The sequence below is a fragment of the Larus michahellis genome, chromosome 1, assembly GCF_964199755.1.
Source record: "Larus michahellis chromosome 1, bLarMic1.1, whole genome shotgun sequence".
Classification (NCBI taxonomy): domain Eukaryota; kingdom Metazoa; phylum Chordata; class Aves; order Charadriiformes; family Laridae; genus Larus; species Larus michahellis.
In genome coordinates, this window is record NC_133896.1 from 106,410,117 (window position 1) to 106,427,809 (window position 17,693).

Genomic DNA, 17,693 nt, shown 5'->3' on the forward strand with positions numbered 1-17,693 from the left:
TCCTACATCAAGTGCACAGACGTTGCATTATACCTGCAAAAAAAACACGTACAGAGCAGGCCAGTTCACTTCTCTTTCCTTGTATTATCTTACAGGATGTTTTCCATCCACAGATGTTTCCTCTACAACAGTTTGTGGAAGTCAATTCTACGGTGCAAAAGATGAGTTTAAAACTCTTTCTTACTTGATGCCAGCAGGCACTGTAATAAATAAGCCCCATCAGAGGAACTAACATCTTGGACCCAGCTATTACTCAGTTTCCTCTGTGGCTCACATCTTGTTTTGCATCTCCAGTGTTTCTCAGCTGTTGGTAGAAGAAAAGCTCACCTCCAGAAAGCTCTCTGGCTCCCAGCTACACCACCTGCTTCTGCTCTCTGGCATGCTTCAAGGTCTTCATGTGCAAGACCTCATAAATAATCACTCAGCTATACTTCAGAAGCAGGAGAGTAGTGTGATTTTTTTCTACCATGAGGCTTACGCACGTTCAAAACAGCAAGCAGACCACAACCACCACCGAAATTTAAAGTAATCAAGGTTAATACTGTGCTTGTACTGGTAGTTTTCCTACAGAGTAAGTGAAATTCAGTGTGATTCGGAAAATCTGTTGAACTTATTCTTTATCTAGCACCTTTTAAACTGCAAAGACACTATCCCTATCCAGATTTAAGCAAAGATACATCTGTGCATTCATTCAAGTTTATGGTAAGAAACAACACATGATTTTGTGACATCACAAAAGAATGTATTTCAGCATTTGTGTCACGTCCATGTGAAAGCAAAAATCTTGTAAAATTACTGTGCAAAATCACGGCAACTCAAATGTAAGTTTTGATTTTTATTAAACCATGGTTTTCAGCATACACATGGGACTAATAATCTGCTTCTGATCACATGATTCTATGTTTCTGGGCTACAATATCTTAAATTCAGGGGGTTTCCTCCCTTATTAGAAGGGGAAAGCAAGCTTTCTGGCTTCTTCAGTATCTTAGCTGATTTATTTCTCAACTTTGAAGTAGGCAAACTGAAGAGAAATATACCAGTCAAAGACAGTTTAAAAAATACATACATACATACATACATACATAAATCCCACCTATGTTAGTCCTTGAATCATGGGGTTTATGTTTTTAGTCAGTGAGAGTTACCAGCTCAGCAGCCTTCAAAAGCTAGACAGCAAGCTTTTTTCAAGTGATACGACCATCCTAAAGCGTAGATTTGCCATAAACCAGGTTACTTTATTGGAGCTTAAAATTAAGCAAAGCCCATGCTCCGTAGAGAATTTTAGAAACCATCTTTTACGCATGTGACTTTAAGCCTTGCTCCCCAAGAAAACAAAACTCACATGAGCTGTGCCCCTTCCCATCTTCCTCCCTTGCCCCAAGACTACCGACCCTATTGGGCAACTCCAGCTGACCGGCTGCAGCACAGGGCTACAAACACAGCAGGCGGCGGCAGCTGGCCCTGCAATACAGACCGCCTGCAAGCTCTGGAGCTGTAGTTCAGTCAATTAAATGGACGAACAATGAAAGAGATGAAAATACCCTGGCCATCTGGGTACACCCGACAATCACTATGTGCATGGCTTTGTAGGAACCGCTGTCTCTCACCCAACCAGTGCGGCAAGCCAGGGGAAGGCAGAGCACATGCCCAGGGGACACGGAATGAGTATGCAAGCACTGCAGGGATGGGAGAATTAAGCATACCAGTTTAATTACAATAACCAAAACCAGACGAAACCGCCATTCATTCACTTTGCCATCCGGAATCCACGCTGTTCACTTCTCAAACTCACCGCCTCCTCAGTCCCGTCAGGTTACCCCTGATCCCTCGGATTCCCCTGTCATCATTGCTCTCATTTCAAATGAATGAGAAGAGGAACAGCACCCTAAGGGAGGGGGATTTTAATCAAAAAGTTGTATCAGAGCTTCCTTTCTCTTGTACATGCTCTGACTATGGGCCAAAAAATATTCTTTTGTAAAACAATTACCAAATATTTATTTGGAACATACAAAGGCTTCTGGCAATTCAATGAAATGAACTCAGAGCTGCTGGGCTTTATGTATTTTTTCCAGCTAAAGGAGTAGAAAAGAAAAAAAAAATAAAAATCCATTGTTTTGAGTCCAAGCCACAGAACAAGCCTCCCTTTCAAGCACAAAACAAGCAAGATGCCCTCAGCATTTGTGTAGGAGGAAAAGAGTCTGCACAGACATTGTCTGCTTGTACATGGTACGGAGAACTCCTTGCCACACACAGGCAGTGGGTAGCACAGATCTGCTTAATCTAAAGAAGTCACTGTTCTAATTCACTAGCAACCTGTGACAGAACTGTAGCGAAGCAAAAGAAAAAAAAGAATATCTGACTTCTCTCCACAGTCTAGGAAGACAGGAACTATGTAATACTGTACAGATATTTCCAGCATGTTTAACTTTCATATGTCCTATTGTTGTCTCAACTTTATGTTTTTCTTTGCTCATTCTCTCCCTCCAGCATAAAAAGTCCCTCACTTTATTTGCTCTTTCAGTGTGCACCACTTAAAAAAAAAAAAATTTCCTGCCTCTGTTGTATTACACCACGAGACATAAGCTCCTCAAATCTTAACATGATTGTTTGGAAGTATAGAGAGGACATAACATTTGACATGTGTTCACCCTTAGCCTTCTAGTCCCATACTTTTACTGATACAGTGGTGGTTCCCACTATTTGAACTCTCTGGCCTCCTTTGCCATAGTAGAAGTCCACATGGATCATCTCCAGATCTAGCGCTTTTCTTTCTCTTTCCACATTTGCCAGGATTACATCCTTCTTCCAGCTCCTCCATCTATTTAAATACTTCAGTCAGAGAAAGTTCAGTCACATTTACCCACTGCTCCATTCCTCAAGCTTCCTCAACTTGAGTTCCTCTCAAGGGGAAAAAATTTGTCACTGCCAGAGAGGAGAGAGCTTTAGGAAGGGAAGGTCTGCAAGGTATGTAGGGCAAAGATAAAACATTTGCTCTTCTCCCATAGATCCTCCTTGATGCCATCACGCTGCCCAACTGCCCATAGCACCAATATTTCCCTCTGAATCTCTCTTCTACTCTTTACTTGCTTTAATTCTTCTTTTCAGCAGAAAGATGCTTCCATTTTTCTCACCTACCACCAAAATCATTGGAAAAGACACACCTGTGCCTCTTCAGCCGTTTCTTTTCATCTCTGAGTGTTGTTGGAGCAATTTTACTCCAGCTACATCAACTCTCACCATCTAAATTTCCAGCTCCCATAGTTCAGTGAAAAGACTCCATCCTCATCTTCCTTCTCAGACAATCCTCCTATCCTTGAAATAGGACAGGACACTCATATTCTTACTAACTTACTAATCTTACCACTCTTACTTACTTCCTAATCTTTTCTTATTGTTCTCATGGTGGATCTTCATTCTTCATTGATGCTCTCGCTATTCTGAGGTCTCTCTTTCCTGAACTCTCTGTTCTCAGGTCTCTCTTTCCTCGGTATCTTGTCTCACGGATCTCACCTGCAAAACAAGTTCAGCTCCCATCACTGCACTGACTACTCAGATCTACGTCTCTGCTCAGGATCTGTCTCCTTATGTTCAAAGAACAGTCTCAGTCTGACATCTTTGTCAGTGCTAAGTTGTCAGCTCACACTAAATGGGACTAAGACAGTGCTCTCTTTTCTTCCACCAGAGCCCTCCACAACTGCATTTATCACCATGGACCTGCCACATGTTTCTCCAACTCATAACCTGTACAATATTTTTGACTCTGAACTCTTATGATGTCAAGGCACACTTTTTTCAGAGTTTCTAGCCACCCGTTCAGCTGACACTTGTCTAAAAACTCTATTTGGTATCCTGGCTTTCATTACTGCGATGTCCTCTTTGCTCTGGACAGATGGTCAGTAGCAGACCAGGAAGTATCACAGTTCCCAGCAACCAAACTGCTCCAAGGGTGATGTTACATATGGAAGACATCACATATGCACAATCACTGCTTTTTTCCATGAATTGACTATAGAAGATGTAGTACTCAATACATGCATGCCCAGGGCAAGCATTATTCATCATACAGCATCGCCACCTAATCTTTATTGACTTAATACTGTTTTAACAACTTACTTTCTGTGAATGAACAAGACCTTCCTAACTCTGAAGGTGTAGCTCACCAGTAGCTTAAGCAGATCTGAAGATGCAGAACTTCTCCCTTTCTTCATAATAACACCACCAAGTCTGCCAGGTTACACAAAACTAGAGAAAAAGCTACATGTTTTCAGCTGGCCCATCTTGCAACCCCCAGGTGCTGGACCGCCATGGATACTCTTAAGTGAGGCAACAATATACTGCTCTGAAATCACCCCTGTGGAAGAAGCCTTTACAGTTACCAACAGCAAAGTATAGGAAGATAAGGTCATTCAGAATTGACAGCAGACAAGGATTCATAACCACAAGAGTTTGCATCTTGTTAGTTAACCAAGTTGTGGTTAATTATTTAGCTTTCAGTGAGATTAAGAGCAGTGAAACTAACGGATTTCACCAGACTAACATGAAAGACTGCAGCACTGCACTGGTAAGTGAATTTAACCAGTATCTTTGAAATGGGGTACACCTTGATCAAAAAAACCCATAGAGGAGACGGCCAGTTGCTGTCTACAGCACACCAATGGGAGTCTTCCTCTCAGGTGTCCTCTCCTGGACGTCTTTGGCCAGGTCAGCTGAGACTCATCAAGTCACATCTGCTGGCAACTTAATCTGTACAGAAGACACAGCTGTGAGTGGCTACCTTACAGGTCAGAGTCTGGATTCTTCCCCTTGTCCGCTACCACTAACTGCTTACATTCAAAGCTATATCCTCAATTAAACACGGTTATATACAAATCATGGTCCACTCCCCAGAAACAATTTACAAGGTCATGAGCTGACATAACAAGGTTACACAGGGTTATAGAGATTCACCTATGCATGCCACTTTTATTCAAATGACACCAAGCATCCAAGCAGTCACTCCTGTTTCAGTGACTCCTGCCCCTAAACCATCTCATCAGACTTTCTAAATCCACATTGTAGCACCTTCTAAACACTGCCCCTCACACTTGGGAGGATCTGCTCAAACCTGCAAACTTACTTCACCTCCTTTGAACTCTTTGAAGTGCTTCCAAAACATCTAGTAGCAGCATCTGTATAAATCCAACAGTGCCTAAGCTGCCAGTGCTTGGAGATCAATGCCTACTAAAGCTGAAGTGGTTTTTCCTACTTCTCCTTGTATCCCCTGGTTGCTTACACTTGTTTCATACTGGTCAAAAAAAACCCAACAAACCAACAACCCCCAAAAAAACCCCACGCAACTTTCGGGCAAGAATTATTTTTATTCTGCTTTTTTGTATACAGAAATAGGGCCCCCACTCTACTAGGCAAAGATTTGGTTTGGTAGCACATTAGAAGGAAATCCTTCCTTCCACTGAAGGTTTAAACTAATTAACACACAGCTCATTAAAATTTATTTGTAGACCATAGTCTGCACTGAGATCTCTGAGATCTTGGATCCAGTGAAGAGGTTCTGTTAACTAGGGCTGTGAACACACCAAAATAAACTCGATTCCCCTGGATCCAACTCAGCTTGATTACTAGGAGTCCTATCAAACTAAGAATGCAAACAACTAACACTGTAATCACAGGCATCTTATTTCCACAAGCACAAACACAGCCTAAGTGGAAACTTTTATCAGATCACTAAATACTGGATGCTTACAGCTGCTACAGTTCCCATCCTACACTGGGAAAAGCGTTACACACCCTTCCTCTTGAAATGGCTAGTCATCAGTTTACTAATTAATACAAGCAACTTGCTTCGTTTATCTTAAAGACACTTGGTAATACAGTCATTTATACAATTTATAAATAAAGTCTCTTACGGATGAAAGATGAGGAAGTAATCAAAAAGTCTGATGAAAGAAAGATGACAAGATTCAGACGTGCGGTTACAGGTAACAAGTTGATGACAGAGTCACAGATCAGGAAAATGGAAAGAAATGCATTAACACAACAGAATCTGAACAGTTCACATTTAAAGGTCTTGATGAAATGCCAGAAAAGTCAGTGTATCGATACGTTCACTGCTGTTTCCCCAGCAGTCCAGGAGTTTCATCAGAAAGGAGGATGTGGGATTTTCTAATGACTAGGGGTCATAAGTCACAAAAACAATATACACTTGTGAAACTGCTTTCATTAAGAAATACTCTTACTTAGTGTCAAGCGTATTGTGAAATATCAAAGTCTACTGTTGACATCCCTCTCAACTACAGTTGCATGACATTTAGTTCTTTCTTCCACAAAGCACAATTTCCCTGTACAATCAGCATGAAACAACAGCAGCAAGACCCCTACAAAACATTTCAGAAAAACAGCACAAAGTTATAGTCCCCTACTGCAATTATAGGCACTCATGTCCCCATGGGCCATCATTTCTCCACTGTAGATAAAGCACCTGGTGGAGAAATCCCAGCTTTCATGTCTTAATAGACAGGAGGAGACATGCCCAAATCGTTCCTCTGAAACTCCACACGATCTGTTAAAGCATCCAGACGCTAGATCGAATTTCCACACAAAGAATTCATTGGCATCATTTAGCCTTAACATAGAAGTGAAATCCATGCCAGCCATTCCAGCCAGGAGCAAACCATGCTGTATTTCATAAGAACAACACACAAGTATTAAGGAGACAGGTACATCAGCATAACAAAAAAATAGACTGTCTGACGATCTCTACACCAGAAATCCGCTATGGTGCTACCTAGTCTGAAGTCTTATTACGTGTATAGACATAAAAATGCGCATATATATATATTTCTACATATGTGTTCTTGCATGTCATTGTGGTGGGTTGACCTTGGCTAGCTGCCAGATGCCCACCCAGCCGCTCTCTCACTATTCCTTCCCAAACAGGACAGGGGGAGAAAATAAGATGAAAATGCTCACGGGTAGAGATAGAGACAGGGAGATCACCTACCAGTTACTGTCCTAGGCAAAACAGACCTGACTTGGGGAAAAGTAATTTAATTTATTGCCAATTAAAATACAGTTGGATGGTGTGAAACAAAGACAAAAACTAAAATACTTTCCCTCCCCCCTTTTTTGGCCCCCAGCTCAACTTCATTCCTTCATTGCCAAAGCCATTACCTCCTCCCCACTCCCAGGCAGCCAGAGGGAGATGGAGGGCTGTGGTCAGTCCATAACAGCTCCTCACGCATTCCCCTGCTCCAGCATGGTTTCTTCCCATGAGCTTACAGTCCTTCAGGAGAACCTACTCCATCCTGGGGTCATCCATGGTCCTCTCCATGTGCTCCAGGGGAATACCTGCTCCACTGTGGTCTCTCCCAAAACTTCCAGGGGCTACAGAGGAATTTCTGCCCGGTGCCTGGAGCACCTTCTCCCCTCCTCCTTCTCTCACCTTGAGGCTTGCAGTGCTGTTCCTCACACTTTTTCTCCCCTCCCTCCTCACTGCCTGTGTGGTGCTTTGCAGTGCTGTGTCCTTTCTTAAACATTATCTCAGAGGTGCCACCAGCTCAGCTGAGGGGCTCAGTTGTGCCCTGTGGCGGGTCCAGTGGAGCTGGCTGAAATTGGCTGTGTCAGGCACAAGGCAGCCCCAGCCTCTTGTCACAGAGACTGTCCCCGCAGCCCCACCGCCCCCAAAACCTTGACATCTACACCCCACACATTCATATGTGATAAAAAGCAACATCAGCTACAGAAAACGATGACTAGACAAAGTCACACCAACCAACCTTGACATCTACATTTCAAAGCAACTAAAACTAAATTCTGCTGCCTCAAAGGAGGACAGAAGAGTTTAGTTTCACTCTCAAATGCCAACCACCAGAACAGCTTTTTGCTGCTGCTGCAACAGCTCCCCAGCTTGCCAATCTTCTCGAGTAATTCAGGCTGCTGAAGGAAAGAGAACTTCCTGTCTTCAGTAACACAGCCGGTCCTGCAGCACCCTTACCAGCTCTATGGAACAGAAAGAAAAGCTGCTGACACCTAGCCCATGAACGCCTAGCACCTCCTGCCGCCTTGCTGCTGGGAACGCTCATCCCCCAAGCAGAGACAAGCTCAGAAGAGCATCTGCTAACACAACATTCTCTTTCTCTTGGCCTCTTTGCACATTCAGCTAAGCTCTGCCTGACTCAACGATGAGGGGAAAAAAATAGCAACTGGTCACACCAAGTGAAAGGAAAAGAGTCTCATTGACAAGACTTAAGCAAGCTGTGGCAAGGTTGTCAAAGCAGCCAATAACACCCATGTCCCTCAGCCCTGCATACCTCTGTGCACCTAGCTTGACAGGACTTAAACACAAGTCTTCATAGTCACTAAGCTTTGGTACCACCTTCTGGTCCCACACCAGTAGGTGTCAGTTTTGCAAGTCGTCTCCTCTACATGACGCAGAGCTGCTCATTGTTCTACCAAGGGGCAGCAGAAGAACCTATGCTGAGATTTGCTTCCAAAGCCCATGCCTTTAACCAGAAATGGGGAACAAGCACGAGAAACAGCAAAGAACAACTGTGCTCCCTTGCCAGCCAGGCCACAGATTTCTTGTTTGATCCTGAGGAAACCATTTCACTGGTATATCACACTCTCAACATGGAAAGCAAAAAATTGAAATGCTTGTAAAGGTGCCGAGATCCATGAACAAGTAAGCATTATAGTTGCACTGCTTCATGCTCCAATTAGAGAGTCAGTCATATGTCAGGTTCGGGCAGATGCTTATTTAGTCTCGAGACCAACAACATCTAGCCCTGTTCTAGTAACTTTTCCTTGGCGACCACAAAGCAATACTTCCCCACCTATGTTGGAAACCAGAATACCAATCAGCATCTCAGGTACTTTCCAAACCAGACATTGTATTTTTCCGTTCCACAACCCTTAAGTGGTTTTCCTTCCATGACCAAGGAAGTTTACAAGTGTTCAAATTCAAGTAAACAGTTCTTGTTGACAAAGTCAAAACCAAAACAGTGAAAAACCCAAAGGGGCAAGTTAAGTAAACCCATTCAAAGTACACAGGCTAACTGGAACAGCTGATGGCAGCTGTTCTACCTCTAATCTTGCAATACTAACATAGTCTCCAACAAACACAGCATATTACTCCTTGGGCACAAGGAAAGATTCCAGAAAATGGGAATTAAGATTAAAGAAGGACTACACAGAACAAGATAAAGAGTACATCTTAGAAAAGTCTCCTTGAAACACACCAAGTTTTTCCCACAAAAAAAGGATATCATTAGGCTTACTTACCTAAAGAACTGAGAGAAGCTGGGTACACATGCTCAACACGTGGCAGAGTGAGTGAAGAAAGCATTCCACCATCACAAACATTTCCTAGAATTACTATAGCAATCCACTAAAACTGTCACAATGTCTACTAAAGAAATGACAGCATTAAGGATCAGAAGTTACAGACAACCAAATAACAGCAACAACAACAACAAAAACCCCAAGGTGTGGACAACAGAGATGGACACGTCACTGGAACAGAAGCTTCCCTCTAGGTCAGCACTGGTTATTAGTATTTTAAGTGTTAAAAATAACAGTCATGTTGCCAACTGCTGCTGGTATGCAGCATCTTTTTGACAAAACGTAGCATTAGTAGTGTGGAAACCACTAATTTCCAAAACAAGTCAGCAGAATTTAGGATGTGGACACGCAAATTTCATGAGGAGACACAGTGCAAATGTCTACATATCAAACAGACGTAAGAAGCTGCCCTGGTTTTCCTCTTTTACAATAAACAAACCACAAAGTTGCAACCAACTCAGTGACAACAAATCTATATACACCAAGAAACATTTGCAGAAGACACACTTTAAACTGTCCAAGTATTAGCAGTATTTCAGTACCCGTCACTCCCACCTGTCAGTACTCCTGACCCAGCATCATGTCCATCTCTTGCCAAGCATTGGTGTTTCCACCAGTCTAAAAGGCAAACACCACGGGTTTTTTTCTGCCTACAGAGGGACCTGATTAAAACATATTAAATAATATCCCATCGCGTAACAGAGCAAGGAGTCAGTGACAGCTGAAATTAAGTCACCCAAGTGACTACCCTCCTCAGCTAACAGGGTACTCAGTCACATGGCCAATCCGTTCTGGTGTGACTAGAGACTTACTTTCCGCAGTTCAAGCAAATCCGAAGCTTTCTGAAGACCAGATCCCTTACTGCTCCACTGACTGCTGAACGCCTGCAGCCAGCTCTGGCACCTCACTCATAGCAATCTTACACTTACTTGCTAACCAAACTTGCTAACTTACTTGCTCAGCAAACTCATAACCAGCTATAACCTGCAGCAGCACAACCACAAAACCAAAAGAAAAACCCCATGCTACTATTTCAAAGCATTGTTTCCCAAGAATTTGTCAGTGGTGGTGCCAATTTAAATAGCTCCCATACTCACTTATAACATAACGAATCTGACCACTAACTAATCCATGTTCAAAACAGCCCTTTTTCCATTGTTTTCTTTTAAACCAGACCAACACCCTAACCCCGTCCACTGTACACCATATTTGTACAACAGCTGAGCAAGTTTAGGAAGCACTGAGTAGAAGCTGCTTCAGCTGGCTCTTCCCAGGAAGGCTTCTCTTTTCCAGTGTTTATGGCCTCCCTTGTAGCATACTCCACATCACTTCCCCACTTTACATATATAAGGTCATTTCGAGAGCCATCCCTTTGATTAGAGCAGCACCTTCGTCCACATCTGTGTGTAGCAGCAGGGTATGCAGCATCTCCACACAGCCATCATCTCAACACCTTCCACAATGAAAGAGTCAAGCAATTCTGTAAGACCTCTATAAGAAAATCAGAAAATAGTAACCAGTCAGATTTTAAAAATCCTGCTACACATATGGCTCTACGGAATTTATTACCAAGAGGGAGCCTTGTTCACTGTCTTTCACTTGCATGCATTACAAAAACAAGTTACTGAAAAGCGTAACAGATGGCTAGCAGCCAACTGAAGATAAACACCTCCGGCGCTGGCCATTTCGCCTACCTGGAATTCACCTGCCCTGATTTACCTCCACATGATGAAGTGAAAGTACTTGGGAAAGTGCCACCACCTACCACCCACACAACTGCTGCACTGCCCAGAGCTTAACCCTCCCTTAAGGATCAGAGCCTAAGTCTGATTTTACTCACTGAAGGTAGGGTGTAACCAATGTTTCAGGGCAAGCTCCCTCAATACCCCTTAACATCACGTGTGTAAAGTATTAGCAAACGTACTGCAAAGCACCTTTTTCTACAGGGTTGGAGGTAAGAGAGTTCATGAGAACAACCAGCCTTCCTGTTTTCCTTATGCACTTTAAGACAAAACCCAGCAGCAGCACCAACTGGAAAGCACCAACTCAATAGCTAAATAAAAATGCAGGAGCCAAAAGGCACAGTAGCAAAAGGGAACAATATACAAGAGTTGTGGGCTAACCCTGGTGGGCAGCTCAACCGCAACCCAGCCTCTCGCTCACTCCCCACAGCGGGATGCAGGAGAGAATCAGAAGGGTAAAAGTGAGAAAACTCACGGGTTGAGATAAAAACAGTTTAATAGGTAAAGCAAAAGCTTTCATTCACTGCTTTCCATCAGCAGGCAGGCATTCAGCCGCCGCCAGGAAAGCAGGGCTCCACCAGGTGTAACAGGGACTTGGGAAGACAAATGCCATAACTCCAAACAGCCCCCCTTCCTTCTTCTTCCCCCCCCAGCTTTTATTGCTGAGCACGACATCATACAGTACGGAATACCCCTCTGGTCAGTTGGGGCCAGCTGTCCCAGCTGTGCCTGCTCCCAACTCCTTGTGCACCCCCAGCCTCCTCGCTGGTGGGGCAGGGTGAGAAGCAGGAAAGGCCTTGGCGATGTGTAAGCCAGTGTAAAACACCAGTGTGTTATCAAGGCTGTTTTCATCACAAATCCAAAACATAGCACCATACAAACTAGTATGGAGAAAATTAACTCTATCACAGCCAAAATGAGTACCAATACATGTACTAGATATAAATATCTTCAATTAAAGAAAAACTGGCTTATTCAGGATCAGTTACAGAATAGTCCTACCCCTTTAAAGACAAAAGAGATGGGGGGAAAAAATAATAATCAGTGGAACTAGGGGAAATCACTTGGCTGAAGGGTCATCTTTCAACCAGCTCAGACAGCAAACAATACTGATGTTAACCCGGCCCCGAGATGCATACCCATAGCATTCGTGCTATGGGTACAGCTTACTGCTAAACTCTTGTCTGAGTAAACACTTGCTCTTCTAAGTAACTGCTGGTTTGAGATAACAGTAAATCACTGGAGTTCTCCAAGACTCTTCGCCAGCAGAGCAAAGCCAGTGCAGAACTTCTTGTCCTCTCCTGCCACAGCTTCCTCTTACACAAGACATTGGCATTGTGCTAATCACTGCATGCGGGGTCACATTAACCCAGATCAGCAAAGTAATGAAGATAAACAAACCACACACAAAAAAAAGATACAAACCATAGGGATGTAGATGTTTTCATAACCAGACCTTCCAGCTTTCTTATGTATTCCTAGGATATCCTGAGTTCAATATTCAATAGTTTTAGAAATTTTTTTTTCTTTTTTTTGCATACAAGACCATTTACTCTGTTAATTTATCAGTTAATTACATGTACGTGGTAGAAAGAGCCACGTATGCCATACGTGACCAAACCACATTACTCCATATCACACTTGGAGAACTCCCACTATGGGTACTACTAATAAGCTTTAGACAGATGACTGACTTCATGATGACCTGTATAGCACCTCTCTAGCAAAACAGTAATTCTTCAGAAACTGTTCAAATTAAAAACTTTCAAGTCAAACAGTACAAGATGTCTGCCTTGTAAAACTAGGTTTCATTTCTTTGGTCTTCCATCTAGACTGAAGGTACCCTGTATGGTACACAGGACATTCACCAGCTACTGTTATCAGTCAGGATAAGTCCACAGACAGACAGTGGAATTGCTGCTTAACGTAAACAACTGGAATTCAGATAACAAGCAAAAGAGCCATGTGCATTGTTATTTACACAGAGGTGGTAGAGGGCTGTTGGGTGGCTGGGGTCATGAAGAACCTAGCCATTTTACAGGGTGGCACTAAACCACATTTCATCACCAAAATATTAAGCTACAGTCTTTTCAACATACTCAAGAACTTCTTGCTGCTGTAAGTGAGGTGTCCTGAGCAGCAGTCCCACCCTCAACCCAACCAGCAGAAAGAAGAGTTTATCCACCTCATCACCTTTTCCCTTTGCGGAACCTGCTTAGTGCTGCGGGCATGGAAGTCTTCCCACCTGCAGCATCAGTGGGTTCAGCTTAAAAGAAATAACAGCTTCTGACAGGGTGAATATAGCAATTCTGACTACACCTGGCACAAACATGAAACGAGCATTGCAACCCTGACTTACGGTGTTATTTTCATGAAACATTTGAAGCAGCAACTGAAACGTGCAGGTGAGCTCAAAGCAGTAACAGGCACTTAAGTTATTTAACCTTCCGATACTCCTCTGCTTGTTACTGACCTGTGTGTATGTGCATGTGTGCACATGCATGCAAGTATGCGAGTATAAAAGGGGTAGTAGGAGAAGGAAAAAAAAAACATCAGGCTTTGTTGGCATCAAAAATAGTAGAAATACCAGTAATCTTCCTAGACATTCTTTAAGACTTTGAGAAGCAATCAGGCACCGCCCTCATGTTAAACACTGACACAGTATCACTTTAAGTGATATCTGCATGACTTACAAATTCAGGATTGCAAAATAATCCATTTTCTTGATACTCTTGACTAGTTGTTCAAGGCTCACACACCCATACAAGAGATTACACCTAGATTAACTCTTATGCCACAAATGTCCACAGGACCACAAGCAGTACATTTGACAATGATCCTTCATTCTTACAAGTAAATAAAGCAATCAGGTTTTCTGATGTCTAAGTGTAAACAAGCAAGATGAACTTCTAATGCACACGCAGGTGCACACAAAAAAATAAGCTTAAAACCCATTATCTGCACTTAGCTGTGAAGCAACAGTTACCTGCTTGGCTTGGCAAAGCAGACAGTGATGTTAAACCAGGCCAGTACAACACAGCCCCCCAAGTAATATTTCTGTCTCGCTGCAGGTAATTGGCCACAGGCAACAGGTCTGCCATGGTGCATATGAAGAGGCAGAAGAAGAGCCACGCGCCACGGTAGCTAAGCGATGCAGCACATTACCCAGCCACACATCACATCCAAGCAACTGAGAAGCAACAGCCCGCTGAAAATGCAACTTCTGCCCTCACCCTTTTGTTGCTTGGCAGTTTTAGATTTCTGAAACTCTCACTAGATGAAAATCCAGCATGAGGAAAGGGGAACAGCAAGAGGGGCCTTGAAAAACAGCAGGAATGAGAACGACACAAGCAAGCCAAAAGGCAGAGTATTTATTACACAGGACTCCTTTCAACCCCAAACTCTAGAGAAGGTCACCTTTTCCCTACCAATCACCAAGCTACTTTGCACATGCAAAAGAGCTGAAGAGTCTGCACACTGGTCACTTATTCCCATGCAAAGATGTAAACCTTTGTCCTGGTTTGAGATAGAACAAAACCAATTTGCTCTTCACTGATTTTATTTTTCAGTTAAGGCTCTTCTAACTGACTTCTCTCGGAAATTAACAGCGTATTCTTCAGACAGTGTCTGCTTCTAGCAATGATAATGTCTGACATCTATAGTTAATACCAAGGAATGGTATGCAGAGAGGCTCTTGCTTATACTTATTGCTATAACAATCAAGGTCAGCTAACTTTGTCGTGTGCCACATAGGAGGGTCGGAAGTGGACGAGCATAGAGGGGTCACACCTGCGGGGAGAAGCAGACAGGACAGGTGACCCAAAATTGAACAACAAGGTATTCCATCCCATCTGCATAATGCTCAGTATAAAGCTGAGGGATCAAAGGGGTCAGCTCTTCTTCTTCAATGGCCAGCATCCGAGGAGGACTCTCTCTGTTGTCTGCCTTTGATCGCAATCTGTGCGTTCCTGAATCCAGCTCCTGTCCATCACCGAGCCCAGTCTAGGACTTACCCAGTACCTGTCTGTGACATGTCATCCTGGGAGCTCAATACTGGTTTTGTATATATTTCATTATTTTCTTATTAATATTCTCATCTTTTTATTGTTAATATTTCATTATAGCTGTTCTAGGCTTTTTCAACTCACAAGTCTTTCTCTCCCTTATTTTCTCTCCCTGCTCCTTTTCGGGAAGGGAGAGGGGTTAATAGAGAACATCTGTTGTTCGCTTAGTGGACAGCCCAGCCTACACCTTGACAACCTTGTGCCAGCTCCACACATGGACAAAAATAAGAGTGCCTTTTCAAAGCAGACAGGGGAATTAAGGATGTACAGTATAAGCACAGAGAGGAGTAACTTCTGATTTGGGGTTAAAAAAATATCAGCAGTTGCAGGGATGGGAACAGAAACACAGTCCAACACAGGTAAGACAGTGATTTTAACACCCATTTATTCCTTTAAATTGCAATCTCACTTTCCAGGTAGTCTCCACCCCAGGGAGGGTCTCTTCCGAAAGAGCATCCTGTAGCTTTGCTTGGTTTTAAGATACTATATATGGTTACATACCTCAGACTTTGTAGAACGATCTACTACTCCTAGCTACCCATAGCATTACTGTAGTTGTGCCTTTTGTTGTGGTCAGGGGAAATATGCACCCTTTCTTCTCCTGTCTCCATACTTATTTTCAAAGAACTTAGTTTTACTGTAAGCTATGCATATGTCATATCTACCTACTTAATTCTAAATATTAAGGTTGTCTCTGCAGATAAACAGCAAGCCTTAGCAATCTCTGGTTGTGTTTACTGCAAAATGCAGTAATGTTAAACAAATCCAAACAACAGTGCTATTTGGAAATAAGAAGTTTTAAGTTTCTTACCACTTGGCACAGTTCCTTATTAAACCTCTTTCCAGATGGACTTAATAGTTTTACACAGTTTTCCAGACGGATGACCTGAGAAGGCATCAAGCTTCTTGAATGATTCCTATGAACTTACTTTGCAAAGTTTTACCCACTAAGCAAGTTTTGCTGACCAAAAATATTTCCAGGTGACATACCACCATTGTGCACCCCTAATATCTACACACACTAAGATACCTTGGGAAACGTGTGTGATCTTTCCATTTCAGAATGGTATGTTAAACATAGAACTCTGCCCCGTAAGACGGTAAGCCACAGTGAAGTTAAGCATTATCCTTGCCATTTCCACCGCCCCACAGCCTTGTGCTTATTCTCCATCCATACGAGCCATAAGCACTTCGTTTTGGCTGATGTAATTACCCCTCCGCCCAAATAGTTCACCACTGACCAAATCAAAGGTGTTTTCTAAGTCATTTACCGCAACTCCAGCGTCCCCATTTGCCGGCCACCTCCACGCCGCGCGCTCTGCCTCTCCTCCACAGAGATGACTCGCGTCCTCTGACTCGACAACCGACCCGAGTGCCGTGGTTTGGACACCAGGAAACCAGGACAACGAGGAAAAAACGGGCAAGCGCTGCCGCCACGGGGCCGCCGCTGCCACGCATCCCGCCCGTGGCACCGCCAGGCCCCAGCCCCGCCGGCGAGGGAGACGCATGCCCCCCCTCCCCTTCCCCCAGGGACAGGGCTCCTCGTCCCCCGCCAACCCGGTGTCCCGCGTGGGCCAGGCCCTCCGCCGGCTCCCGGGCAGGGGAGCGAGCAGGCTCAAACGGCCACGCGGGAAACGCACCCACGCCGCCGGCCCGAGCCGCGCCGACTGAGGCGGAGGGGCCGGTTTTGAACGGGGTGGGCGACGAACAGCAAAGCCGGACCCTGCCCGCCAAATCGCCCTCCATTCCGGTCACCCGGAGACGACGATCGGCAACGGCTTTTTAAAGGGACGAATCGTCTGGCTCCCCGGGAGCCCTCACCCCGCCGAGCAGGGCGAGATAGAGGCCGGGGAAGGGCCCCCGAGGGCCCGGCGGCGCCTCCACCTGCCGGGCCAGGCCCTCTCTCCCGACCGCGGACCAGCGCCGGGCCGGCCTCGACCCAGCCCCCCGCCGCCGTCGCGCCTCGGGTCGGCTCGGGCAACTCCCCCCGCCGCATCACGATCCGCCCGGGCTACGAGCGCAGCCCCACGGGGGAAGTGGCGGCCGGCCGGCCCTCACTCACTCACTCACTCACTCACTCACTCACTCACTCACTCACTCACTCACCGGTGGTCAGCGCGGCGACAGCCAGCAGCCACGCCGAGCAGGGGATCCCCACCGCTGGGCGCCCCGCGGTGCCTCCGGCGACTGCCATCTTCCTGCCGCCACCTCCTCTCGCCCCCATTGTCCGCCCCCGGCCGCGGGCCCGCCCCCCGGGGCCCCGCAGCCCCTCTCCCTCGTCGGGATAGGGTCCCGCCGCCGTCACTCGCACACACCTCCTGCGTCCCCCTCGCCCCCGCCCCGGCCCTGCCCCGCTCCTGCCCGGCGATTGGTCAAAGGAGCGATCCGTCAAGGCCGGATGCCCTATCCGAGCAGGGAACGCACTGGCCCGCCCCCCGAGCCGGGCACGTAACTAGCTTCCCCCCTACCGCACAGCGGGTGCGCTGCTGAGGGTGTGGCGGCGCTGCCGCCGGAACCGCCCCCGGCTCGATGAAGTCCGAGGACCCGGGCA

At 45.1% G+C, this 17,693-nt stretch overlaps 1 protein-coding gene across 4 annotated transcripts in view; it reads right to left on the minus strand.

Annotated features, from left to right (window-relative positions):
• The window catches only part of MPZL1 (myelin protein zero like 1), a 48,771-nt gene that overhangs the window by 23,360 nt on the left and 7,718 nt on the right, over positions 1-17,693 (minus strand). Inside the window, exon 1 of one of the 4 annotated variants that reach the window (XR_012588763.1) lies at positions 17,249-17,410. The exons of 1 other annotated variant lie outside the window; for it this stretch is intronic. Coding sequence is in view for 2 of the 3 variants with exons in the window: in XM_074598089.1 (XP_074454190.1) it covers positions 17,249-17,366 (118 nt within the window). In the remaining variant the exon portion in view is untranslated. Of the gene's footprint in view, positions 1-17,248; positions 17,413-17,693 lie in introns of those variants that run through there. 2 more of the 4 variants (XM_074598089.1, XM_074598100.1) reach the window with 2 other exon arrangements.